The 27,549-nt window shown below is 40.3% G+C and overlaps 3 protein-coding genes across 3 annotated transcripts in view; 1 reads left to right on the top strand and 2 right to left on the bottom strand.

Annotated features, from left to right (window-relative positions):
• Positions 1 to 768: 768 nt before the first annotated feature.
• mtfr2 (mitochondrial fission regulator 2) lies at positions 769 to 6,890 on the bottom strand. Its single transcript, XM_042503645.1, has 8 exons — positions 6,747 to 6,890; positions 4,870 to 5,051; positions 4,595 to 4,699; positions 4,041 to 4,165; positions 3,322 to 3,533; positions 2,926 to 3,226; positions 2,496 to 2,679; positions 769 to 1,508 (listed from the first exon to the last, which is right to left on the bottom strand). The coding sequence occupies exons 2-8, from the start codon at positions 4,939 to 4,941 to the stop codon at positions 1,464 to 1,466; spliced, it is 1,044 nt and encodes a 347-aa protein (XP_042359579.1). The 5' UTR covers positions 4,942 to 5,051; positions 6,747 to 6,890; the 3' UTR covers positions 769 to 1,463.
• Positions 6,891 to 7,005: 115 nt separating this feature from the next.
• Positions 7,006 to 10,175, top strand: armc1l (armadillo repeat containing 1, like). Its single transcript, XM_042503724.1, has 7 exons — positions 7,006 to 7,074; positions 7,514 to 7,676; positions 7,819 to 7,910; positions 8,352 to 8,535; positions 8,655 to 8,771; positions 9,304 to 9,378; positions 9,511 to 10,175. Exons 2-7 carry the CDS (start codon positions 7,524 to 7,526, stop codon positions 9,703 to 9,705), a joined length of 816 nt encoding a protein of 271 aa, XP_042359658.1. The 5' UTR covers positions 7,006 to 7,074; positions 7,514 to 7,523; the 3' UTR covers positions 9,706 to 10,175.
• Positions 10,176 to 11,644: 1,469 nt separating this feature from the next.
• map7b (microtubule-associated protein 7b) overlaps positions 11,645 to 27,549 on the bottom strand; it is a 36,164-nt gene continuing 20,259 nt past the window's right edge. Inside the window, exons 5-19 of the mRNA XM_042503616.1 lie at positions 26,783 to 26,900; positions 25,003 to 25,113; positions 23,323 to 23,418; positions 20,738 to 20,857; positions 18,640 to 18,812; positions 16,954 to 17,093; positions 15,967 to 16,196; positions 15,701 to 15,851; positions 15,439 to 15,607; positions 15,233 to 15,337; positions 14,795 to 14,845; positions 14,670 to 14,703; positions 14,388 to 14,502; positions 14,056 to 14,255; positions 11,645 to 13,227 (exon numbers count right to left, since the gene is read on the bottom strand). Coding sequence (XP_042359550.1) covers positions 13,217 to 13,227; positions 14,056 to 14,255; positions 14,388 to 14,502; positions 14,670 to 14,703; positions 14,795 to 14,845; positions 15,233 to 15,337; positions 15,439 to 15,607; positions 15,701 to 15,851; positions 15,967 to 16,196; positions 16,954 to 17,093; positions 18,640 to 18,812; positions 20,738 to 20,857; positions 23,323 to 23,418; positions 25,003 to 25,113; positions 26,783 to 26,900 — 1,824 coding nt within the window. The 3' untranslated portion in view covers positions 11,645 to 13,216. The remainder of the gene's footprint in view (positions 13,228 to 14,055; positions 14,256 to 14,387; positions 14,503 to 14,669; positions 14,704 to 14,794; positions 14,846 to 15,232; positions 15,338 to 15,438; positions 15,608 to 15,700; positions 15,852 to 15,966; positions 16,197 to 16,953; positions 17,094 to 18,639; positions 18,813 to 20,737; positions 20,858 to 23,322; positions 23,419 to 25,002; positions 25,114 to 26,782; positions 26,901 to 27,549) is intronic.

Here is a 27,549-nt window from a genome sequence, read left to right as displayed (position 1 = left end):
GCCAGACACTACTTTTATAAGTGAAAAGAAATAGTTTCTTGTTACAGTGTGGTGATGTTTCGTACATATGAGGTCAATCAGACCCCATAGAAGTCTCTGACACTCCAGTATTTAATTTTACTTTATGTCGACAGATCAAAATCATGTTATAATGTCATAAATTAGTAAAAGTCATATGTAATCAAAGTTAACGTCACTACCACAACAAGGCTGTAAAGCTGTACATTTATTATTAGCAGTGGTTGAATGTAACTTAAAAACAGAGACCTACCCGACTTTCTTGGTTGCTTGAAACAGCCGGACTGATTTCTATGTAGGTGCCTCATACTGTCACAGTTTCTTCCACAGTCAACAGCAGCAGCTCAGGAGGGAGAGTAAAATAAGAGTAGAGAAAAATAAATAAATTGTATACATTGGTGTAACGCACAGTATGCAGATAGTTTGAACAATACCCTCTGTTTGTTTATACTATAGACTATTTTAGGGTCACTTTCTCTCCAAGTGAGATGTTCATGCTCACCTTTCACTCCACAGTGAAGGGCAAAACTTAAAATGACAATAAACCCAAAGGCAATCATCAGGGTTAAAATAAGGAATTTAAAAAAACAAAAAAAACTGTAAACCCAATAGGATATTACCAACCCCGCCAGATGCAAAGGCCAATCGTCAACTGGAGCTCTGTTTAGTAAAACACTTACAGAAAGCTTTAAAAAGGCGAATTACTGTGTGAAACCACATGAAAAACACTGTAGTAGTAATAAATTGCTGAAGTACCTATTTATTAACGTGATATAGCTCTTAACACAAAGCTAAAATGTGAAATGACATCATGTGCACAACTCCACAAATGTGTTATAACCTTTGCATTTTGGAAAATCAATTCAACGCTGATGATCTCACTGCTGCGAAAAGCAACAGCGTTACAATATAAAGTCACAAACATGAACTAAAAGTGGATTTGGACAAACAGAAAACAAAATATTTATCAGTGCACTTTTGACAGTTTAATTTAATAAAACAAGCTGAAACAGCAGTTGCATAGAACAGAGCTGTGTGAATCTCAATACCCAGTTATTCATCTCACTTGTTTGAGGTAAGAATTTTAAGGCCTCACAAAGTCACTTTAAAGCATGTAGCTGCAGTGCATACCTGCTTAAAAATATTGTTGAATCTAAACATATTACTGTATGAACAACACTAACATTTCACTGTACAAAAACAAAATATTTGTACCAAAACCCTCATTCACAGCAATCGCTCTAACGCAAACATACATTCATGCCTCCCAACAAAGAGAAACAGAAACAAGCACTTTGTTCATCGTGAGACAAAAACTCTTACAAGAACAACAGAGTAGACAAACAAAATAAAAAGGAAATGTGAATCAGCAGCTGCAGCAGTGGGAGCTGTAATTAGCCGATGAGACATCTGACTTTGACATTTTCGGGGTCAGGTCAACGGGATCAGAGGTGGAGGCGCCCCTGACTCCGTCTGATGTGGAGAGGGACCTGAAACAGAAGCATCAGATTAGTAGACCTGCAGACAGCGGCATGAGTATGAGGTTTGTCTATAGTACTTTTCACATGTGCACTGCAACCTTGAACATATCTACACATCAGGAGGAGCTGTATGTGAGAACACACATGTCAGGGTTAGCTGGACTGAGCACTGAACAGATACACTGGAGATACTTAACTTACGGCCTGTGGGCCAAATCAGGCCCATGATAGGGTGCTGGGTGACCCTCTGACCATTTTCAAATTCAGAATCAAAATGAATTGATTCACATTAGGATTTCTTTTGTACATCAAATATAAGAAAAGTTCAAGCAGTGCACACATCAAAAGTGGTAAAAACTAGGTGCTGGACCAAGCAAAAACTGATGTGAAAGAACAAATAAAGCTAGCACACTAGTGCATGCTCCCATAAAAATGATCCGATTGCCTCTACATGACGTTTTGGGCATTAGTCCTTAATGCCCGAAATGTAACGTGCGGAAAAGTAACTAATGTGTCCGAGTGCATAATAGCATTAAATATAGCTTCTCTTTTGAACTCCCCAACAGAGGTCTGAGCTAGAAATGCCCTTAAACACGCAATCTATATGAGGATGGAGTGACAGGATTTGCTTTGTTTTATTCATTTCTTCTGATAAATATTATTATTTTTTATTTATAAGCCTCTTGTCATTTTGCAAAAGTGGGCCCCAATAAAACAGTAATAAATAATATATTTAGACAAGTTTTGGAAAATTAATTAGCGTATAGGTTTAAATTATTAAGGAAGCTTATCAATTATAAATTAATGAGTTATGGAGAAAGGGCAGTATTTTAATAAGTTAGTACTTCTTATCACTCCTTGTCAGAAATGTAAACAAAGTCATCAAGTGTTTGACAGTTTCTTTTGCTTTATGCTTTTCATTGTCTGTAAATATTAATTTTTTCTAGCTGCACACTTTTTTACATGTTCTAAGTAAATTTCAAAATCAAATCAAACCTTGGGTGTTTCTGGACTGCCGAACGGTGAGAGCTCTAATGAGTTCTCTTTGTCGGAGGAGCTGTTGTGGCGATGCTGGGCGAACTTTCTCTTTAGGGCTTCAGCGATAAGAGCCGCTGGGTCATTCAGCAAGGCTGCGCCTCCCTTACTGCGTCTCTTTCTGACTGGCGTCCCCCCGGGTGATCTACAAAGAAGGGAAAATGCTTTGTTATTTGTTTAAGTTAAAACATAAAAAATGAGAAAAGGTGAGGAAAATTACAATCACGGAAAAAAAAAAACTGCTAGAAATTACAACAGATGTTTGAATGCTGAAACTAAAGGCATAAAAAAAACCTTCTTCAACATTAAGACATAAATTTTCGCTTTTAGGAGTTTTAACATTGGTATAACTCAATCAAAAGTTCCATATTCTATCGATGCTAACGCCTACCTCTTCACTGAACGCAGTTTAACTTGATTTAAGTCCTTGAGAACATCCAACATGGATGGCAGTCCTTTGACTTTGGAGTCCTGGGGCAGATCCTGGTCTTTCTCTTTCTTCCTGCGCTGGCGGATCAACTCAAACACAGACGAAGTCTCAGTGGAGGAGGCAGGGCAGGGAGGAGGAAGAGGAGGAGGAGGTGGAGGTGGTGGTGGGGGTGGAGCAGCACAGCGAGGTGTGGAGGTGAGAGCTGGCAGAGGGGGAGGAGACATCAAAGGTGTGCCTGGGGTATTCTGGGACTCGGTCAGACCTAACGAAATGTTGAAAGAACACAAAAATATTATTAAATGGCAGTGTGACATGCTGAACACATTTGTGAAAAGAAGAGGTTCACAGAGTGTGCACCTGAGGCTGGCGCAGCAGTCACGATCATGGCTATCTGAGCTCGGAGTTTGAGCAGCTCGCTTTCCAGCGCTGTGATCTTCTTCAGAGCTTCTGGGTCGGTTGTCTGCCTCGCAGCGCCGCCTCCTCTCTGGACGTGACTCTGAGGGCGCGGCCCTTGGTACCTCACCATGTTCCGATTTACAGTACTTTGCGTCTTTGGAGGTAAATGGTTCCTGTATGGAGATTATACATTAGTTTTAAACTTGAAATGTATTCATTCGTAGTGCCTTTGTGCAAATTTCAAATACAAGGTGCTCATTAATACAACAAAAATACCACAATACAAGAAAAATACAGCAATGCAATAAAAATAATAAATATAAGGACAATTTATTATAGAGGATTATAAAATAGAATGAACAGAGTAAAAAGTAAGATACATTTTTAAAATAATTAGTAAAAGTTTCATTATTTAACATTTCCAGCCCTAACCAACCAATCCAGATGTGTGTGTGTTTTCAAAGCTGCAAAACAAACAAATCCAGGCAGACACATATATATAAGATGAACTAAGTGGCAGTGATAGAGGCAGTTTCCCAGATAATACTTTACGGGCCATTTCACCCTTTTTACTTTATAACCAAATTATTTAGTGTACATTAGTCAAGTGTACTATTTGTCTGTAATCCACAAAGTTTATGACATTACTTTCTTCATATAGTGCCCATTTGCATCCTTACCTGGTCTTTGCAAAGCTCTCTCCTTCATCCTCAAACACCCACATGACGTCAGCGAACGAGGGGATGGACGGAGTCTCCACGGCGTCGTCGACATAACCGTGGGGCCGATGGGTGAGCAGGGGGATCTGAGGACCGAATATGGACAAGGAGATATTACACACTGTGACACTGACAAAATAATAAGACAATCATAGAAGATGGTGGGCTTATATTTTTATCAAAATGTGAAAATGATCTGCAGAAGAAGTGTGAGAATGGAAAAAACTAGGACAGTATGAATCTGTGTAAAAATGTAATTCCTTTGGTGTGTGTCATGTTCATACAAACAAAAGTTTACACAAAATTAACATCCGTTAAGGGAGCAGTATGTGAAAAATACAACATTTAAAGTTGTTGTTAATAGTAGTTTAGTTAATATTTTGTTAAATATTAGCGCTGCTAAAGGCAAATTTTATAAAAAGCACATATTTCCACTCGATTGAATTGAATTTAACCAAGTAAAGACAAATTCATCATAATCTTCAGTCTGTTAGAAAACACAATCGGCACAGTACCTGAAAGTGGACGCGCGGCGTAGGTGTCAGGGGGAGGTTGGTCCCGATCATCCGCACAATGCTGCGATACTGACCGCACAGCTGACTGTCCCACACTGGAACCAGCTGCAAGCAAGACGGTACACAAATAAATAACACTGCTGTCTGACATATTCACTCCGTTAATTTTCAGGAAGTGAAGAAATGCTACTGTACTGTTGGCATCCACAAAAACAGTTAGCAGGTCTCTTTATATCCCCGAATAACTTAATAACAACATAAGTGCGTGCGCTTACCATGTCCGGAGGCACTCCAAAGTACTCCAGCACGATCCGCAGCACGTCCAGAATATCCTCTACTAAAGACATTGGAAGGACTTTTCTTGCACCGGCTGATGACTGCAAAGCTCCTCTTTCTGCTGACTGACTTGGAAAGAGGCCAACACAGAATGAAGGCCACTAAGTCACATACTTAACACCTGAAACGAAACAAGATACAACACTTCAGCTTTAAAGGAGAATGATTAAAAGTCAGTGCTTGAATCTCTAAAGACAACAAATCAAGCCAATGTCTTAGTGAATATCATCCATGTTAGGACAATTTCAAAACCTTTTGTTGTTTCTTGCAGTACCTTATACTGCAAGAAACATATATATCTCAGTAAGGCTTAAGCCCTGACTATTCAGATATTTTTACAAGTGATATTTTTCCCCTCTGTTTTAATAGCTTTTTATAGCTGCCTGCTGCTCTGATACCCCGGACACACTGCATCAATGAGCAGCGCATGTCAACAACAGAAGGGATTCTTTGATCAGAAACATTGTCAGAGGGCTTTTCTTCTGAGAGAGAAACAGGAAGAAAAATGTATTTTCTCAAGTCCTGACAGATAAAAACATTGAAACTGTAGTAAAAGATGGTATAAATTGGATATAATTATCAAAAGACCATTTTCACCAACTATTTTAGCTGAAAAATGTGTGCGTCAAGCAGAAAAAATGGACGAGACTCTCTAGGTGTGCCGCAGCTGAGCAGCAGCCGTGCCGTGTCTGAGCAGCACTGCTCGCTTCAGCAGTGTGGCTGCATCAACCTGTTACTTTGGGCAAATGAAAAACAACACCTTCCACAAAGCACACACGCTGCTCATGCAGGCAGTGCGTGGCCCAGGTGCTGTAGTTCTATAATTAAAAGCCAGTACACATTCACTGAGCTGTGCAAGCCACTGCACTGTCAGCAAATATTTCACAACAAAAAAAAATGAAAGGATTTGGTCTATAAATGCAGTGAAAGGTGGTAAAATGCCAATATTATTATCAAAAGACCATTTTCACAGTCTATTTTTGTTGAAAACCACCTGCCTCACCCATAAAAAATTGCAGAGCCTCCTACTCTTAAGATGTGCTGCACTTGAGCAGCGCTGCTCACAGCGACACTGTGGCTGCTCTAATATATTAACATGAACACCACACATCGGCAAGATTGCTGTCACACGCTGCTCATGCATGCAGTGTGTTCCAGGCGTATGTTTTGTCTACCTGCAATGTGCAATTTTCACCACTAGATGCCACTAAATCCCCCTAAATCGTATACACTGTTCCTTTAAATGCTAGTAACTCAGTATTATCATTCAGTAACCACTGAATTAACCAAAATGTCTACATTTTTTGATAATGTACAGCTAAATTTGTTAACTTAAAGAGGTTTCAATAACTTAGTTGGTGATGATTTAACAGTGAACATAACTTGTAACCTGCCTTGTGCACCTTTAACCAAAACTGAAACAGCTGGGGCATTTTCAGAGTCGCCAATCTGAATTAAGATATTTTTCAATGTCTTATTTAAAACTTTAATTCCACGAGCTCCTGCAGTTCATCACTGATGCGACTGTCAAAGTGTCACCTGGTAACATCACAAAGTGATGCTGAGGGAAGCAGCTGTCTCTGTGCGGATGCTGACTCGGCTGCTGAAGTCGCGTGGATCAGCAGTTAAAAGACGGTGCAGGGTGTATTTTAGTTTTAACCTAAAATAAACAGTAACCTTTCTGTGCGGGGCACTGCAGGTAACGGTAGCCCGCACAGGTACCGCAGTGTGTCCCTCTGTAAAGCTGCATGGCTCATCAACAGTGAAGCGCGGTACCAGCAAACACGCGAAAACAGTAACTTCATTGTGTACTTACCGTTGACTTTTCTCGTCAGAACGTACATTAGCAGCTACATTTGTCGTGTAACTTTATAATAACCGCTAATATAAAGTGTAACTGCGGATAAACACTAAAAACTTGCAGCTTCCCTCTGAGCTCACGCGTCCAGGCAGAAGGTCTGTTAAGTCAAATAAAGCCGCAGCAGCAACGCCTCCTCTGATTGGCTGTAAAAACAGAAGTAGTGTGAGTAGCCAATAGGAGTGCCCGACCATACGGCGAAGCAAAGGCGGCTCGACCAATCGCGTATCACGAAAAATCTAGCACCAAATTTGTATTTTTGTACACGAGCTACTTCTTCTTCGAGGTAAGTAATATCGATACAACTTAAATTAAACTGCATTTATCGCGCCTTCGGGGCATTTATATGAAAGGTAGTTGTAGGAATCACATAAATGTATTTTTTAGCGGCGCAACGAGATGAATAAAAATGTCCTTTACTTCAGTTTGCCGAGCTCTTCGTGTTTCTAACGTTTCAAAAGTAGCTAACGTTAGCATGTTTCGTTAGCCACGATGTCAGCGCTGCGGTTTGACAGGACACTTTATTTAGTGTTTATAAACTCTTCTTATCCTGGGGGTCCTGGTTTAATATCACACACTAGCTGTTACCTCAAATCATGCAGCTAATCTGCGTATAACTAATGTTTTGTCAGAATTAAATGAACTTAGTTTAACGTGTCCAGCATGCCTTTAACGTTAACATAAATCAGGAAAAGTTCACAATTAAAAAACACTCCGACTCTCAGGTTTTCAAAGATGATGGATGCTCTGTCGGTGGTGAGCCAGCTGCGGGACCTGGCCTCTGAACCGCAGAACCGAGAGGTGATTGTCCAGGATCAGGGCTGTCTCCCCGGGCTGGTTCTCTTCCTGGACCACCAGAGCCCAGAGGTGCTCCTTGCAACCCTTCAGGTGGGTGATGGAGGCTGTTTGCGGTTGTTCTGCTTTCCTGCTGCTCACACATTAAAGGAGCATTCAGTGTTATGAGCACATGTTTACTGTAAGTGCATGCAGCATACATTTTTATACCTCTGATGTCATCCTTTGTTTTCAGACCCTGCGGTACTTGGCTGAGTTGTCCCCCAACATCCCCACCATGAAGAATGAACTGGGTATGATGGTGAGCTTGGAGAATCTCACTGGGAGGTGAGCGAATGTTTATTTATTTATTTATATAATTTTGTACACTATTTAGAGCCTTGTTACCACTGCACAAAAACCCACTAACATCTGGCTATTTTTCTAATGAGAAAGGTAATGCTAGAAACACACTGTCTGCTTGAGTAGTGGTGAGCAGGGAGCAGATAATTATAGAATTAATTGCAAAAGAAGCCGGCTGTTGCGTCAAACACACCACAAAGACTAAAGCCAACTAGCATGTGCGTTCTGCACTTGCGTTAGAGGAAATAACTCATCATACTAGCAGATGGTGATAGTCTGTAATTGTTATTCTAAAAGAGATTCAAGGTGCTGAGTCAGATGGGAAAAAAATGACAATGGCAGACCAGTACCACCGACCCAAAGATGTGGGTAGCCATTCAGAGGTCTGGGACCAGGCTACTTTAAATATCATATCTCTCCATACAGGGAGAACCTGTCTGTTGACATCACAGCGTTGGCTCAGGAGGTGTTTGACATTCTGAGCGCACCTGCTAATCCTGTGCCGCGTACACCTGAGAGGCAGAGGAGTAAGAAATCCCAGTTCTTTATCAACTCCAGCAACAAAAAGGCCAAGTCTGTCACTCTGCACATCCAGGGGCTGGACAGCACTGTGAGTACACTGAAACACACACACACACACACACACACACACACACGACATTATGCATGATGGTGTCAATTATTATTATTGCTAGCAAGTTAACCAACACAGTGTCCCTTCTTGTCAAGGACCAGCGAGGCTTGTGTGAGGAGGCCCTTCTGAAGGTTAGAGGAGTGATCAGCTTCACCTTCCAGATGGCATCTAAGAGATGCACCGTCCGCATCCGTTCAGACCTGCCCACTGAGGTAACGCACAAACACAAACATTTACTAACAGTGTCTGCTTAGGAAGCAACAAGCCTGTAGCTATGTAAAATCTGTTATTTCCCAAGACGACAAGAAAAGGTATTGCAGAATATAAAATTAGATTAATACATTTATAGTAGGCTCAAATAAAGACTTGTATAAGGTTAAAAGTGCTTTAAGTGGAAGAAAAAGTCTCAACTTAAAAAAAGAGGACTTTTTTATCAATATGAATCCCCAGGGATTTGGTGGACATCACTCTCTAAATAATTCAATTCTTTGTTTTGTTACAAACATGTTCAACATTATAATAATAAATAAATCTGCATCATCATCAGCAAATAATAATTAATGTAGAATGCTAGAGGAATTAGTAAAATAATTAATTTACTCACTGGGGGACCCCATAGGTCAGTTATAGCCAGCATTTGTATTATTGCCTTATCAAAGCCACTTAAATACACGGGTGCAGAAGAAAACAGTACAGTAGTATTAATTCCAGACATCTGTTTCACTAATGTGTCTTAATTTGCAGAGTCTGGCATCGGCCATCGCTGCCACGAAGGTGTTGTCGGCCCAACAGGTGGTGAAGAATGAGGCAGGAGAAGAGGTGAGTGTTCATACATTTTGGGCACGTTTTGAACACGTTAAAGAAAGTAAACTATTTGAGCATCCACTGGAAAATAAATCAAGAATTGTGGGTGAATTCTCAAATTCTCCTTTTTTAAACCATTTTACTCAGGTGTTAATCCCTCTGAACCCATCTGGAGTGAAAGTTCAGCAAAACTCAGCTTTACCAGACTACCTCCCAGAGGAGGAGGAGAGCCCGGAGAGGGAAGTCGACAGAGCAATTTCCCGCACGACAGCAAAGGAAGATTCAAACGGAAGCTGGCTCAACGCCGCTGCTAGTTTCCTCACCAAAACGTTCTACTGGTGAAACTGACGCAGTTTGATTCCTTCAAACCCAGCTACGCAAAAATTGCGTAAAAGACTAGAGCTGCTGTGTATGTTACTGGAGTGGACATTACTGGATGTTAGCACACCAAAACCCCACACTGTGGCTTTGTGTGTATCGTCTGAACTTGATAAAATTTCCGTCAGTTCTTTTGGAAAAAACACAAATTATCAACTTGTGCAAAAGCACTTCTGACTTCATCTGTTTGGTTGAATCGAGGCACACACACTTGAAAAATATATTTTGTCTCTGGACTTACATGATGCTGTTTTCTATCAACTATTCTCATTCAGTGTAAATATTTTCTTTGTCTTTCCTTTTTGGTCAAACTGTCCATCTTCCCTCTACATGTAAAAAAAGTTTAAAGATTTTACTTTTCTGTACACTTAGAAAAGTATTTTCAGTATATCCTGCTGTTTGTTGGTGGTTTTGGTTTATACTAAAATAAATGTATTACATGTTTAAATTGCACTGTAAATTATTCTTTTCCCCTGCTATTACTCTGTATTTTAGATTAAAAAAGGAAGAAAAAAACAGCATTACCACATCAGTGCCTAGGTAATCAATTCAAAAAGTTTTATTTACTTGCCAAACAGTACAGCTGCAACAATTGTACAGTGATTTCAGTTTTACAGTGGTTCAAAGATCTCACCCCACAGCCGCTCATCTGAAATGAAGGGCTCATTAGTTGTTAGTCTTGTGGTCAGTCTTATAAAATATATCAACTTTTAAACATAATTTATAGGATATGTATGTATAATGTAATTTACAAGCAAGTTATCTTAAAGATAAGTTAGCATGTTGAACAGCATGCTATGTACTGCTGGCAGAGACCAGCACGACATAACAAAGACATGGGTAATCTTTCTGAAGTTTCCTTCCATTTTGGTGATGATGCAAGATTTGAACAAAGAAGAAGTGCAAAGGTTTGAGAACCAAATGCTAAAAAAGCAGCATTACTGGAAGTTGAGTGTAAAAGATAGAAGTGAATATCAGAGGCGTTTGGGTTTCAGTGTTTGACTTTAAAGGGTAACTTCTGTATTTTTCAACCTGGCCTTCATTTTCTCACATTTTTGTGTCTATGTGACTAATGAGGACAACAGTTTTTTAGTCAGTCCAGTATTGAGCATAAGGGCTGCACCCAGCAGCCACAAAATACAATGTAACCACTCAGGGCATTTGTACATCATCAATGTACGCCCACTAAAAGTGTTTTTGCCACTGACAGGCTCACATTGTTAGTCAACGTTATGGGAAGGATCCCTACAGAGATAGACCCTTCAGTTTAACTAGAAACAGCCCTGAAATTGCCATCAACAAATCCAACAGACTCCATTGAAATAAATAGTAATTCTCACGAGTTGGTGATTGTTGGAACGGTGGAAATTAAAAACCAAGGCGGCTTTTTTGTTCGTCTCCATTTTGAATTAAGTGTGTTTCACACTGACAAAATGAGTATTTACCTAAAGGAAGTCTGGTGGGTTTAGCAATAACAACTTTGTGTTTCTAGTTAAACAAAAAAGGATCTTGCTTTGTAAAAAGGTTTATCTCTGAAGGGGCCATTTTTCAGTATGTCAGATATTTAGAATAACAATCTGAGCCCGTCAGTGGTAAAAACAGGCAATTCAAGTGGACGTGAATTGGCGTTGCACAATTGCCTGTTACACTGCAGCATGTTTGCTTTTGTTAAATAGAGTTCCTGAACATTTTCATGGATAAACAAGTTTTTTTTTATCATAACATATCAGATCCAAACTCTATTCCAACATAATTTCAGCTGGCATACATAAAGAGAGATGGAAGGTGGGGAGAAAACGACTTGACGACGATGACTTTTCCAGGTTTTCCATGTCTGTGGGAACCCTGCAGGTGGTTTTGGGGCATTTTCTAGTTAAACAAAAACAAAATTAACAACAAATGGGTCTGTCTCTGTAGGGATCCTTTCCTTTTAATGCTGTCAGACACTGAGCCTGTCAGTGGCAAAAACAAGCTCTTTTATTTGATGTAAATTAACGATGATCAGTTGACTGTTAATATTATGTTGCAGCCTTTTTCCCTTTTGCTCAATACTGGACCAATTTCAACATTTATTGTTCTCATTAGACAATTAGACACAAAAAAAAACGAGGAAATAAGGAGCCCAGGTTGAAAATCACCCTTTAATTCCCCTCGTTTTTCTTTCATGACTGACAATGTGTATTAAAGGACCAGTTGTTTGACATCATAGCTCTCATATGACAACATAACTGACACTTCATCACGAGCTTCATCATATTAATATAAATCAAGCAACAGAAGCCACTGGAGCGTTATGGCATGTGGCCTGAATGTCAGAGCTCACGCTGGGAATGCATATCTTCATTTCAACCTCATTCTTTCTACAATGTGTCCGGTAAGGCAAAGGAACGTCAAAATTAGCAGCATTTCTTCTTAAATCAAAAAAGATCAAACGAATCAGATTATCCCAGAATTAACAGAAAATATTTAAATGCTTTTTGTTGTTGTTGTTTTATGCTTGGCCAAAACAAACCTCCAATACAAGGCGGCTAAGCTACGGCTGCGTGCTCCATCACCGGCCGAGTTCGACAGCGTGACCGGATGCAGCACTGATGGAGGGAATATAACGGGTAAACCAATGAAAGGGCGGTTAACGTCAAAGCATTTTCTCAATTTAAACAGAAAGACAGGAAGAAAAAAAGAATCACATTTCATCTGTACAGCAATTAAATAAAACTAAACAAAGAATAATCTGTAGTTTACACCCTAATTCTCATGTGAGAACAGTATTTTCATTTCGTCAATATTTAACTTAAACTCCATGATACTCTGACGCTCCTGCCTCACCCCAATAATAACCTCTAGTCTTTAAACATTGTAGACACAGCAAAAATATATATTACATTACATGACACTTTCCTGCAGTTTTAATACATCTTCATGCACTGACGTCATTCCTATATCCCGTCACTGTAACGTTTCGATATAAACGTTGAGAATTATGAGGTTCCAGTTAAAGAGATGAATGAAACCTGGTAATTCGGAGCCTGTTGAGTTCCAGTTTTTGCTGATTTTGTCAATATGATTACAGTTTTCTACAGCAACAACAAAATCTCTTCAAGTATCACGGCTGAAGACTTTACGGCAGATCTCAGTTTACATTATCATTTGTCTCTCGCGTCGCGTCGGGGCTGTACACAGAACATTGTGACTGAATGTATCAGAGACAGAGGAGACCATTCGTGCCCCAGAGAGTCTGCTGAGGGAAAAGTCTCTCTGGAGAATTTTTAGGGAGGTCTTTGGAGACACCATCTTTGGGAAAATGGCTGCAGTGCTCTTCAGTCATGGGAGGGTGAGAAAGTAAACCTCTGAAAGAGTCTGGCTGTGATGCTGCGAGTCCTTCCTTTGATTTGGTCCAGCAGCTCTGTCTTACCTCTCTCTGGCCGTCTCACTTCCTGTCCCTCTGTGTGTGCAATCATCTCCACCTAACAGCGCATCAGGCAACATCTAAACAGCAAGAGCAACAACAAAAAAACAAAAACCTGTTAGTTGCTACTGGGGCTTAGTTAACCCTTTGAAAGCAATTTGGCTTGATTTCTTGCAAAAACATTGGCAAAAGGCAATGAGCAACGAAAGAAGAAATTACCCAAAACTTAGTAAAAAAAAATAGGAGAGGAAGGACAAGAAGAATTACTTGAAAATTTGATTAGTAAGTAAATAAATAAATACATAAATAAAAGAAAAGAAAATGAAAGAAAAAGAAAGAAAATTAATTAGAATCATTCCACAGCATCATTTTAAAGATGTAGTCATGATAATAAGAAATAAAGTCTTTCCCGAGCTTTTTTCCCTGTAAATTTCCGCATGCCTTTTTAAAATGTTTTTCTCAATCTTCTAATTTCTTGCTGTATATTAAACATTTATTACCAAATTGCTCATTGCCTTTTTTCCAATGTTCTTGAAAGAAATCAAATTAATTTTCTCAGGGTGCAAAGGTTTTAATACGTGATGTCATTCAAGGTCCAGGCCAAAATGTGGCCGGCGACTGACGATAACTCTTGTTTTTAGCAAAGTCAGTTTCCAGAAAACTTGCAACACCTCCGGCACTCAGAACAGGCCACAAGTTTGCAACTCAAATTTTCTGGCAAAGATCTAAAGCTTAATCCAAAATAACCCTGATGACATCACTCCGACATCATCAGGGTTATTTTACTTCAGAAAGCACCATGGACCAACTTCCTCTGCAATTTTATCAAGAAAATAAAGACGAAAGGGTTGAAGTACAATAAGAAATCAGAGAACCAGGTGTGAAGCAGAAAGAAGACGCTTATTGACCTGGTCCCTGCTGGGCTGATATGTCCTCTATCCCGCTGAGAGGCTTTAGGAGACCGTTCTCCCTGAAGGCTAAGACAGGAACTCTCTCTTCCTCCTCCTCCTCCTCCTCCTCCTCCTGCTGCTGCTCCTCTTCTCCCTCAGGAAGAGACAACCTGGAATGTGAAGGCAGTTCAATCACCTCCTCAAACTCCCCGTTCTCCCTGAAAAAACAGAGGAAGGAAAGGAAAGTGTTACATTTTGAAAGTTATAAATAACACCAATGCTACAATTCATAGCCAAAAACATTGTTTATGGTATATTATGTTTGCTGTGTGTGCAGTCTACAACTCCACCTCTGGTCAGGACGGCTCAGCGCTGTGGTGTTCGTGTCGGAGTCAGCTTGGCGACCGTTGCTGTTGTGTGTTGGTGATGCGGTCACTGCAGATGGAGTCGGAGCAGCAGGGGTCACTGATGATGAGGGAAAACCAACAAGGCAGTCAGAAACAGCATCAAAGTAACAACTGAAGAGGATATATTTTAAAGGGACAATTCCTCTTACCTGCCGTGCTATTTATGCAAAAGTGACTTTGTTTTTCAAAATAAAGGCATGTCAAATCTAAGGCTAATTAAGTTACCTGCATTGTCTCCATTCCTGTTAGGAACAACTTTCTAAAGATGGGAAAGGAATAAAAAGAGAATAAGTGCAACGAACAACATGGATTCCTCTTTTGGTGAATCAGACTTTTCTTTAAGCCTTTACCTTCTCTGCTGGATCTGAACGTCTCGTTCTCTTCATGATCTCCTCCAGACGCTGACGAGAAAAAAGTGATATGGACAAAATCAAATATCACATTTTTTGAAAATGAATATCTCGATATCAATTTTGCAACAAGAATGAAGGGTCGACTATTTGTGCTTTTACAAAATATTTCCAGATGAGATTTCTAATAAATCATCAGTAATGTGGATTTAATGACAAAGTATGTAAAGACAAAAAAAACAGTATTCTGGTGAGTTAGGAAAATTACATCATTATACTAAAATGTAGTCTTTACAACCAAAAAAGACATCACAATCTCTAAAATCCAAGACGATCTCATATCATATCACAAGATAATATCAATATATTGCCCTACTTTTACATCCACTGAACACGAGGAACATTTGGAAATGTGACCTTTGTGCGAGCATGCTTCACCTTTTTTCTCTCCAGGCGTTCAGCCTCCTCTTTCTGGAAGTGTTTCTCTCTCTCCTGCCTCAGTCGCTCTGCCTCCTCTCTCTGTCGAGACTCCTCCTCCTCTTTCTAACACACAAACCCACAGAGTTTGATTTTATTTTGAAATCAACAGACGTTGAAATCAGACAGAAGTTCAGCCTTTCGCTGGCTTGTACACTTTCTCTGACCTGTTTCTGGAGTCTCTCTGCCTCCTCTCTCTCTTTCTGAAGTCTCTCTTCCTCCAACTTCCTCTCCTCCTCCTCTTTCCTTCTCATCTCCTCTGCCTGACGCTGAGCCTCTTCCTCTCTCTTTGCTCGCTCCTCAGCCTTACGGCGAGCCATCTCCTCCTGCGCCAACCTGTATAGAAATAAATGAATCACAGTTGAGGATGCAGATACACACCTTCTTTCTCCCTCTGGATCACACACATGTTCAGCGCAGCCAGCTTACCTCCGCTGCTCCTCCTGTTGCTTGCGCTCCTCTTCCTCTCTCTCCCTCTGCTCACGGGCCAGCCGACGATTCTCAGCCAGGATACGACTCGCCTCCTCTGGATCTGTGGTGCCGGCTGAGGGCTTGTGGGCCGGAGGACTGCTTATACCCTCTAGAAGGCATCAGAAATTAAATCTTGACCAGTTTATTTTATAAACCAACTAATAAAAAAACAGTCCAGGCTGAATAATAATGTGGACATGAAGAGTTTGGCTGTAGTGACTGACCGCTGGCTGCTGGTGGTGTCGGCTCACTGCTGGTCTTGTTTTGACCCACCGGCTGAGGTCGAGGCTGAGGAGGACTGAGGGCCTGCTCTTCTTCCTCCTCTCCCGGGGCTCTGGTGGGTTGAGGGCTCTCGGGTGTGACCCTAAAAGGACGAAGATTTCCAGGATCCTCTGCCCCTGGAGACTTAAGCAGCTTGGGGGTCGGGGGGCGTCCTGCTGACTTTTGTGGAGGCCTGTGTGCAGCACGAAAAGCAGCAGTTTGAACTTTTTTCTTGGAACGTCAGATGATAACATGAAAGTCCATCTTGTCAGGCTTCAAGTAATGAATTTGTGTGTGTGCCCTCAGTGTGTCTGATCAATCAGCGTCCTGTGTGGAGCTACTGGCAGCTATGGGTGTGCTTTAGCTGTGTATCGACATGGGGCGACTGTTCGGATGGGGGGTGATTCTAATGCCATTGTCAAGCTTTTGTCAAGTAGTGCGCCAGAACCGATGAGGAGTAATAACAACAATGCTGAGTGCCATTGGATGATTTGTGGGTTGCAATGTCAGACTGAAGAACGAGTTGACAATTCTGTTTTTTTTGTTTGTTTTTTAAAGTGGATGCCCTTCTTAAACACAGCTGACCTGGTATTTGGACTTAGACTGAGGTGCTAGAGCTGAATTGTTATCAACAGTAAAAAAAGCACATTCGCACGCGCACACTTATTCTGTGCAAAAATCATGCTTACTATGCAAGCTTTCAGTCAGAGACCTTCTTGAAGGCAGACTTAAAGAAGGTCTCTGACTGAAAGCTTGCATAGTAAACATGATTTTTGCACAGATCTGAGTGTGCAGATGTGATATTTTTCTATTTGGATGCCCTTCTAAAAACAGTTCCCAGCTTCTTATTTGGGTCTGTGTAACACATCAGTATAGTTTACTGATGCTTTCGCCCCAAAACTTGCACTTCCAACTCATTGTCTTCAGCCATCATGGGTGTGTTCTCCTACCTGCCAGGAGAGGGCGCTGTCACTTTGCTGTTTCTCTTTCCTGGAGAAGTGGAGCGCTTGTTGGGGGGCAAAGTCAGAATGGGAGCCAGTGGGAGTGACAGGTTGCTCCATGACTTCCTCACATTGTCGCGGTCCTTCTGCTGTTTGGTGCAGGAGGGAAACAATAAGAAAACCATTATTCAAAATGAGCAGTAATGTTTATATTCACATGATCAGGACCGAGGGGAGCCAGCAGCATAACGTCACAGAAATGTACAAAAACATCATTAGTGACTCACAACGTAACAGCACAGGACGTGCACAGACTTGGGTTGTCCTACTGACAGCAGCAACAGATGATCAGTAACAGGATTAAACTCAGACAGCCTTCCTTCGGCCGTGCCTAACCTCTGGCACCGAGCCACGACATCAACATAAAAAAACTGCTGCCAAAATAAAAATCAAGTTTTCTCACTCAAACTCAGAAGTTCTTATTTATTATCTCCTGTCTGTGGAGGAGGCGGAACTTACTATAGTTTGTCTGGGGCAGCAAACTCTCACTCGCATTAACACTGACCTACAGTCTTTAGACATTATGACACATACGTGGTTTAACTGGTGTGTCACTGGTCTGCTGGACTGAATCTGGATTATGAATGAGTCCACGTGTGCTTTATGCATGTGTGTGCAGGTCACTGTGTGGAATATAAAGTACAGAAGATGTCCTCCTTCTAAGACCTTAATGGTATAAGCTGTGACACAGCAGCAGACAGATGGACAGTGGGTTCAGTAATGTGTGTGTGTGTGTGTGTGTGTGTGTGTGTGTGTGTGTGTGTGTGTGTGTGTGTGTGTGTGTGTGTTTGTGTGTGAGCAGCAGGGCTATACGGATATATTGTGTTCGACTGATCCGGGGCATCATAACTATATTAAGTACAATTAGAGGAAGAGGAGCAAAATGCAGCATATCACTGATGTGCCCGAGCATAGTAAAACACAAAAAAATGTGGAACCAAATCAGGTGTCACAGGTTACATTTCTATCAATATTGTACTTACACACTGAGAACCCACAAACTCTAGATATTTAGCAGAGGTGTAGACTCAAGTCATGTGACTTGTACTCAAGTCAGACTAGAGTCACAAATTGAATGACTTTACTTAACAAAATCAAAAAAGACTTGCAAGCTGACTTGAACTTTAACACCAATGACTTTATTTGGATTTGAGCCTTTTGACTCAAATCCTTCAAGCCCCAAGATTACCAAGAATGCTTATCATGTCCAACAAGTTAACGCTTAATTTCCCAGATCCACTTTGTTTGAACCAAACTGACAGCATCCAGTGAAGTTGCAGATATAAAGAACTACTATTACCTTACTGAGCACCAGTTGGAGAAAATGATAAAGATAATTTTGTTTGTGTACAAAAACCACATGGTGGTCAACAAAAGAACTAAAAGTATACAAGCTAAGACTACTCTTACCATAGTTGGTGAGCTAATGATTAGCAAGCATTAGCTTTTCAGCAATGTAACTTTTTAACAAACTTGTTTTAAAAAAGAAATGAACATTTTGAAAAGCATCCATTTTTTAAAATTTGGGATTTGACTCTGGACTTGGTTTCAAAAACTGGATTCTTACGTCTGACTTGCAAAACAAGTACTCTGATATTTAGTCAAACAAAGGTGCAGGTTGATGACATAACCCACCTGTGTGGTGCCGGTGGTTCTCCTGCGGGGAGTCGTGGCGGAGGACGAGACCGTCCCCCTGCTGAGGCTCCTCTCCTGGCTGCGGCAGTGAGGGAGCGGCTGCGCCTGCAGGGCTTTGAAGGACATGGAGCCCATGGGGTGGCAGGACACTGAGCGAGGACAAACAGGCATGGCTACGGTGATGTACAAGGTGGGAGTTCGGAGTGTTTCGAGGAAGGTGGATCGGGGCAGTGTGAAGGTTAGATGATCAAAGGTTTGATAAACAGGAGCACGAAGTGAGGGATCAGGAAGGAATGAGAGGGATGTCGAATGAATTAATAAAGAGAAGAAGTGGGTTTGAGAAGACCAGTGGAGGATTGAGAGGAATGGAAAGATGTTTAGTGGAAACAGAGAAGAAGAGAAAGAAGGCGTTAGTGCTACTGACTGCAAGCACAAATGCTAATAAATTGCAAGAAATATGAGTTATACTTTTGAAGAAGGATTTAGTAGGGTTGATAGGTGAGGTTATAGATTTTTTTTCTATGGGAGTAGTTTGGCAAACCAATCCCTAAGAACTCTATAAAGTCCAAGAGTTAGAAGCGTCTCTACTTTGAAATTAATGGAGTAAGAATAAATTATTATTGTAAATGCATTAGACCTGACACCACAGAGAGCATGCAGGAGAACATGTAACACAAAAAGCAAGAAATGCACGTTCACACTGTAGGCCAGGGATACTCAATATGCTTTGACAAGGGAAATAAAAGACACATTAGAAATATTTATCAGTATGTAATAAATTTATTGCCCTTTTTTAGCCTTTTGAAATGACCAATAATAATTATTCTGTAAAACCAGGATACTGTGAAACCCCGATATTCTCTGAGATGGTCATTGTACCGGGAAAATCTAATACTGTTGCAACCCTATTTTGGTCTTAGCCCTGACTTCTATTGGGGTTACAAACTAAAAAATATATAAACAAGCTCTATTTTTATGCTTTTTTAAAAATATATATGTATAGTTTTTTTTTTTTAATTTGGAAATGATGGTATATAAATAAATGCAGTAGGTGTGTACTTAAACTAACATTTCCCTTTTTTTCACTCACTCACTCACTCACTCACTCACTCACTCACTCACTCACTCACTCACTCACTCACTCACTCACTCAACTCAACTCAACTCAACTCATTTACATTCAAAGTACCAAAAGAACTCCCAGTGTGAATCCATATATTTACACTGAGAAATTGCAAATTTCTCCACCTGGACTCTGTAAATTGAGTATCACTGCTCTAGACAAATGTATACGAGTGTGCAGAGTAGAGGAAAGCAAAAGAAAGACAGTATGTTGTGTGCAAAAAGAGGTCTTGTGCATGTGTGCATAAAAGAGAGAGTGTGAGTATTCAAAAAGACACACAAAAGCACAATACCAAAGAACACAACAGAAACATGCAGAAATACACAAGAAAATGATCCTGAATGGAGCGAAAGCACAGCAAAATGGGTTACAATGTAACCACTGAGGGCATGTGTTCAGTGTTAATTTGCTTTAAAAGGGCTTGTTTTTGCCACTGACTGGCTCTGATTGTTATTGTGAGTGTCTGACAACAGAAAAAATAAAACGTTTTTTCTGGCATTTTCTGTCGTTGCTCTCAACAGACACAAAAAACATGGGAAAATGGGAAAAAATACTGGAGGTACCCTTTCAGTCATATTTCTAACAAAAACACAAACTGTCTAAAGCCATTGTTGCCATGGTAACAACAGTAGGAGACAGGGGATGATATCAATGGGAGAAACTTCCTGAACAGCTTACTTGTTTAGATCTTTATGTGTGTGTGTGTGTGCGTGCATGTGTGTGTATGTGTGAGCTTTGAGAGCCTGATACAGGCTGGTGAAGGAAGTTTCAGACAGTGTAATGCTTTAAGTCTGGCCAAATCTGATTAACATCCGAAACCGTTCTGGTCAAGAGGCCAAAATATAAACAGCGTAAATACTTCTATGAGCAGTGATTCCTACATTTGTGTGCACTGGCAATAAAAATCCAGTATTTTACTCATTACTGACCGTAAGAGTCAGGAGGGGTCTTTGGCATGGGATGTGTGTATATTACCTGCTTGCTCTCCAGACAGACTCATGGCGCTGCGGCTACGAGCCAGGTAGGAGTGTGTTGGCTGCTGCAGGCGGTTCACCACATTGCTCTCCCATGGTGTCAGCGGAAGACGGCGCAGTCCTGAGCACACACACGTAACATTTAAGGTTTGATAACAACTTAAACTACTAACTGCCCACTGATTGGCCCAAGCAATCAGTCAAAGCAGATTAGAAATTGCTGTATTTGTCACTCATTCTTTCCCTCACACTGCACAGCAGTGGAGGCGAGAGCTTAAGTGAAGCCGTAACCATGCACAGGCTGCCTTGTTACACCTACACCTGCATGCACCAGTTTGTTAATTATGAAGGAAAGCAAATAGCCTCGAGAGAAGCGCAAACACAGGGAGGGAAGCATTCAAACAAACAGTGAAGAACAGAGGACATACTGCATCTGCATTTGATGGTCTTTACATAAGCTTGCAGAAATATATAAATTGATGGCAAATTGTTCAAAAAGTATTGACAGCTTTTATGCAAGTTTAATTATTTGGCCATGCAGGGTACTTGGTACCTGGGTAGAAATACTTGCAGGACCATAATTTGTAGCTTATTTAAGGATGACTTTAATATTTAACAACTTGGTCCCTATTTTCACATGTTGTTGTGTCTAAATGGCTAATGGGAACAACACATTTTTGGTCCAGTAACCACATGTGCTCACCGTCGGTTTACATGCACTAAAAGTGCTTGTTTTTGTCACTGACAGGCTCAGATTGTCCAAAGTGTCGGACAATATTATGTAAAGGATCTCTACAGATAAACCTCTCTACAGATAAACAGCATTTTTGTTAATCTGGAAACAGCTCAGAAATCAAAATCGCCAAACTCACCAGGTTCTATTTTAATAAACAGTAATTTTAGCATGTATAGATCAAGCATATTTCATATCTAACTTAGTGAATTAAGGGTTTATTTCAGCAAACCGGAGTTGGTGATTGTTGGAACAGTGAAAAGATGAACCAAGATGGTCTTTGTGAGTTTTATTTTGTTTCAGTCGACATTGAACAAAGTGTGTCTTACAATGATAAAATTTGTGTTTATTTAAATGGAGTCCGGTGGGTTTGATGACAGCGATTTTGAGGTTGTTCCTGGTCAAACAAAACAAATCTTTCTCATTAACAAAAAGGTCCATCTTTGTAGGGATCCTTTCCATAATGTCAGACACTTAGAATAAATGAGTGAAACCCACCAGGCCCACTTTAAATAAACAGTAATTTTATCGTTGTAAAACACACTTCATTCAAAGACAACAGAAACAAAATGAAACTCACAGTCGTCGTGGCTTTCTGCCCAACAATCACCAACTCCAGTTTGGGCAGAAAAAAACCCCCAAAACTCTTAATTCACCCAGATAGATGTGAAAATATGCTGGTTCTTTACACGCTAAAATGATTAATGATTAATGATTTATATGGAGTCTGGTGGGTTTGCTGGTGGCAATTTTTGGGTCGTTTCTGGTGAAACAACAACAATCTTACATTTAAACAAAAAGGTCTATCTCTGTAGTGATCATTTCCATGATGTTGCCTGTCTGTTGCAAAAACAAGCACTTTATGAGGACATACATTGATCCTGTTAGCTGCTGCCGTCTGCAGCCCTCTGGCTCAATACTGGGCCAATTTTTAAAATTGTTGTTCTCATTAGTCACTTTGATAAAAAAAAGGGGTCCAGGCTGGAAAACATCAAAGTTACCCAGAAGTGAACAATGCAACCAGTAATTAATCTTCAAGATAACCTGATTAACCACTTAAAAGAGACAAAGGAGAGTTTATCATGCAGCACGGCTCACTCTGATAACGAAGCACAAGGTTGCAAGTTCAGTGTGAGGGGCAAAGACACAGCAGGGCTGGAAACTGTGCAAAGGAGCCCGAGTCTCTAATCTACACCACTTTGTATTCGAGCAAGAGTTTGTGTTACACTCAGAAAATGTGTAATATTTCTCACAGTGTCCATCTGAATTTGTCTGGGCAGCATGATTACGTTTTATGTCAATAATTATGTACACGTCTGATTGTTGAAATTTTTCAGCTGGGATAAAAACAGCGTACAGTGTTCCCACAAAAACAAAAAGATTATCCTACCGAGGATTAGAGAAAGGGGTCACGCTAGAGGGGGGAGAAAAAATCTTGATCCCTCTGATAAAATACAGAGAAGTGCAAACACATGCACTTATATAGTACATGCCATTTGGTGATTGTATTGTAAATATTATAGATCATATTATTCTATAAGGATTCTGAATCATTTACTCTGTTATCAAATAATTGCAATCCAGGTTTAAAGCTAAAATGATGTTTTTACAGTTGAAAAAAAATGCAGAAGGATTGTACATCTACATATATTACATCAATGGACTATCAGTGTTTTCTCTACCTAACTAAGACAGTACGCAGGATAAACACTATATTTTTTACAATTCTGTTTTGAATTCCTTCACAGTTTCCAGCCCATGATCTTTTTTTGCTTTGCAACATGTGTGTAACACAACACAGTGTGTAACATATAATATGAGCGTTCAAGCTGCAAAAGGTTCCCAGAAAACACCTGTGTTTTTGTGCTGGGTGGTCTTTCCTGGGTGTAGGCGGGGTTTGGACTGAGCTTTGCTAATGACAGGAGAGGAGGCTGTTCTCATCTGTAAGCCTGTCAGCAACATACGAACATCAAGAGCACATCGTCCGATGGTTAAATTAGCACTTAAAATATATATACATATATTTATAGAATAGTTGGACGTTCTGAAAATCCCGCTTATTCACTTTCAAGAATTCAGAAGATCAATCCTGTATCTGTGAGTGAAATCTGAAGATACAACCAGTAGCTTGTTAGCTTAGGTTAGCATAGACACTGGGAAAAAGGGGGGAAACAGCTAGCCTGGTGCTGTCAACCCTCCAAACTCTCTAATTACAAAATTTTATCTTGGTTGTTTAATTCACACAAACACTTAAGTTTAAAAACAACAGCTAGTAGTTTTTAGAGCAGCTGTGTGACTACTTTGTCCAGGTGCATTGACTTTCTGGAGTCACCCCCTTTTTTTAAAGATCAAAAACAAAAAACAAGATATAACATACTTATAACATGCTGCATGTTAAGGGGCCGCATGTCCTTATGTTCACACAGAGCCAGACGAGTTCTTTGTCAAAGGGACATTTCACCCCAAAATGAAAAATAGATATTTAACTCTTACCGTACTTCTAGATTTTTTTGGAGTGAGTTGCCAAGTGCTGTAAATATCAGCCACAGAGATGCCTGCCTTCTCTCCAATATCGTGGAACTAGATGGCATTCAGCTTGTGGTGCTCAAATCGTCAAAAAAATACACAGAAAAAACTTTCCAGAAATCATGAGCCGGTTACTCAAGATCATCCACAGACCTTGTTGTGAACAGTTTCACAAGGGAACTGATCTTTCTACCAACCTACACCTGCCAACCGTATCAGTGCAGAAGGAAGCATGCATCCACTGCTAGCTCACCTAGCACCACTGAGCTAGTTAACATAGCAGCTGAGCCGAGGGGGACTCCATTAATGTTTACATCTTGCAATGTCAAGCAGCACGAGCCTCTCGTCCATGAGTAGATGCACGCTTCCTTCTATGCAGTGACACATTTGGCAGGTGTAGTTTGGCAAAAAAAATAGTTCCTCTGTGAAACTGCTTACAACAAGGTCTGTAGATTATCTTGAGTAATAAGGTCATGATTTTTGGAAAGAGACACTGTTTTTCAAATGTACTTTTTTGGTGCTTTGAGCAAAAAAAGCAGAGTGCCACCAGTCCATTTTGCTGGAGAGAAGGCAGAAATCTCTATGGCCGATATTTCCAACACTACAAAACAATCTAGACTCATAAACAGCACTACAGGTAAGAGGAAAAATAAATACCTTGGATTTTGGGGTGAACTGTCCGTTTAGGTAAACGCTGGTCTGCTGGATGTACCTTGACCATACAAAAATGGACGTGGTTCTGATTCTTTCATCTAATTCTTGGCAAGAAAGTGAATAAAAGCATTTCCCAAAATATCGAAGTATTTTTTAAAATGAGAAATTCTGTTTTTTGTCCTTATCAGTGTCACCGTAGCCCCAAATCTCACTTTGAAATCAAACAAACAAACAAAAAAAAACAATGAAACCTCTCACAAGAATCACAACAAACACAAATGACATAATTTACAGCCAAATGCAGTGGATACTGTAATGACAAATGTTTGTGTGTTCAGGTTGATGTCCATTACCTCGGTCTGGTGAGTGTAGGAGTGTGGCGGAGGAGTAGGAGAGGCGCTTGGTAATAACAGGATCTGCGTGTTTGGATAAATTCATTGTGGATACTGACCGCCTGTCAGCATCTAAAACAAACAAGAAACATAACAAAAGTGAATGGACGTTTCATTGAACAGGTGGAACGGGGAAAAGAGAGAGAGAGCCGGAGCCAGTAATCTCTCTTTGAAGGGTTACTCTAATCTATTTTGGTTAAATCGGGTTAGATATGAAAAAACTACCAACATGTTGCTAAAGGGGACAAAAATATTAGAAAATGAATTAGTGCTAAATGGGTCTTATGTAATCTAAAAATGGGGCTAAAATGGTTTGGATAAATGATCCTGTCTTGGAATATACAACCCCACTTCTGAAAAAGTTGGGACGCTGTGTAAAACGTGAACAAAGCTAAAATTCTATGATTTGCCAATCTTTTTTTTTTTTTTTAACCTATATTCAATTAAATACAGTACAGAGACAAGATATTTATTGTTAAGACTGATGAATTTAGAGTAAAATATTGATGCTTGCATCACATACCAAAAAAGTTGGGACGGGGCAAAAAAAAGACTGAGAATGTTGTGGAATGTTAAAAAAACACCTGTTTGGAACATTTCACGGGTAAACGGTAAACAGGTTAATTGCTAACAGGTGATCGTTTTATTAATTTCTTGAAAGGCTCAGTTGTTCACAAGCAATGATGGTCACTTTCTGACAAACTGTGTGAGTTTCTCAGTGCACAATTGAAAGAAATTTAGAGATTTTTACCATGAATCCAGATAAATCTCTGCACATAAGGGGCAAAGCTGAATACCAGTAATGAATGGTAACCTTTGATTCCTTTAGGCAGCACTGCATTAAAAACTGACATGACTGTATAAAGTGTATTTCTACACGGGCTTGAAAAAACTTTGGCAAAACATTATCGGTTAACGGGTGCTACATCTACAAATGCAACTTGAGAATCTACCATGCAAAGTGAAAGCCAAATATCAAAAACATCTGGAAATGCCGCAGACATAAACTGGAAATCAATTCGAGCATTTAACATCTTGTCTTTGTATTGATTAGAATAAAGGTTTTAAAAGCATTTGCAAATCATTGCATTCTGTTTTTCTTTACGTTTTATACAGCGTCCCAACTTTTTTGGAACTGGGTTTGTAAATTGGAGTTACAAACTGGACTTCTACATGCAAATAAAACAAACACTAATCGTGCCATTCACATTGGCCTACGTTTACACTAATGCCAGTGCTATAACGGAGCTGTACAGTTACAGTTCTAGAGCCAGCGGTCTAACACTGGCTGCTATAATATTCACATTGGGACGTCATTCCGTATCTGCGGTAGAGACTGAAAGCACCCTGCATGTGCTCCAGTCCAGCAAGGTCGAGTGGATAGAGGAAAGCCGACTCGACAAAACCTGGACCAGGAGGGGAGAGGACAATGGCAGAGAAACAAAGAGCGGAGAGGAGACAGAGGGAGATCCGAGGGTGTGAGAGGGAGAGAAAGTGAGTCAGAGAGAGGTTGAGAGTAAAGGAGAGGGAGGGAGGGAGGAAGGGGCAGAGCAGGGTGTGAGTCAGCAGTAACAACAGAGAGCAGGGGATCTGCAAAGTTCAAATATAAACATGGCAGAACAATACTGACACGCAGAGGCAGGCAGATAAATTTACACAAGAGACATGCAGTCAGACATCTGGGAGATGAGATATCAAAAGCACTGATAGTTTCTGCAGGTGTGTGGGTGTGTGAGCATACCGGCTGGCGTGCTGGGAGTGTTTGTGTGCAGCGCGCCTCCCCAAGACCACCGGTTGGGCTTCTGTCTGGCTCTCTGGCTCCTCTCTAACGTCCGACGCATCACTGCCTCATGACGAGCCTTCAGTCACAAAGACAATAATACGTAGTCAGTATTAAAAAACAACAACGCCCCAATATGCAAATACAGGAAGAAGACTGTAACAATAAGCTCTTAATTGACATCTGTAGAGTTTGTTTTTATTAACGGCCTTGAAGTGTGTTTTGAGCTCCAGCTGAGTTATACAAATACCTGGCAGACAAAATCTAAATTGTGATTACGCAGCAGGCTCAAAATGAAAGTAAAACCACTCCATTTAACTCAAACTTATTTCCTGAAAATTTCTTGCATCCTGGAAGAGAAGATACTTTCTCCTGTACGGTAGAAACCTCTTACAGTGATCAGAAAGTTTGGGACAGAATTATTCCTGTACAAATACTTAAATAATTCTCTTACAGTAAAAATCCACTTAGATTGTTCATTTGGGGTCTTTTTATACATGACAACATATGAAAATTTTTTAGGTACAGTTTGTCAGATTTAGGGGGATATTTTGGCAGAAATGGAATAGAATATAATAAGTATGTTAAGGTATAATCACCTGAAAATAAGAATCGTGTTTTCGTTACTTTAGAGTGAGACGTTTACATCTACAAAGGGAGTAGGTCCTTATCTACCAGGTTGTGTTGCCATGTTTTGGCAGCAGCCTAGAATGAACAAACCAAACAGT

This window comes from Plectropomus leopardus, chromosome 16, assembly GCF_008729295.1.
Source record: "Plectropomus leopardus isolate mb chromosome 16, YSFRI_Pleo_2.0, whole genome shotgun sequence".
In the NCBI taxonomy this organism is placed as follows: Eukaryota; Metazoa; Chordata; class Actinopteri; order Perciformes; family Serranidae; genus Plectropomus; species Plectropomus leopardus.
The sequence above is the reverse complement of the archived record's forward strand: the minus strand, read 5'-3'. Positions and strand labels throughout refer to the sequence as shown.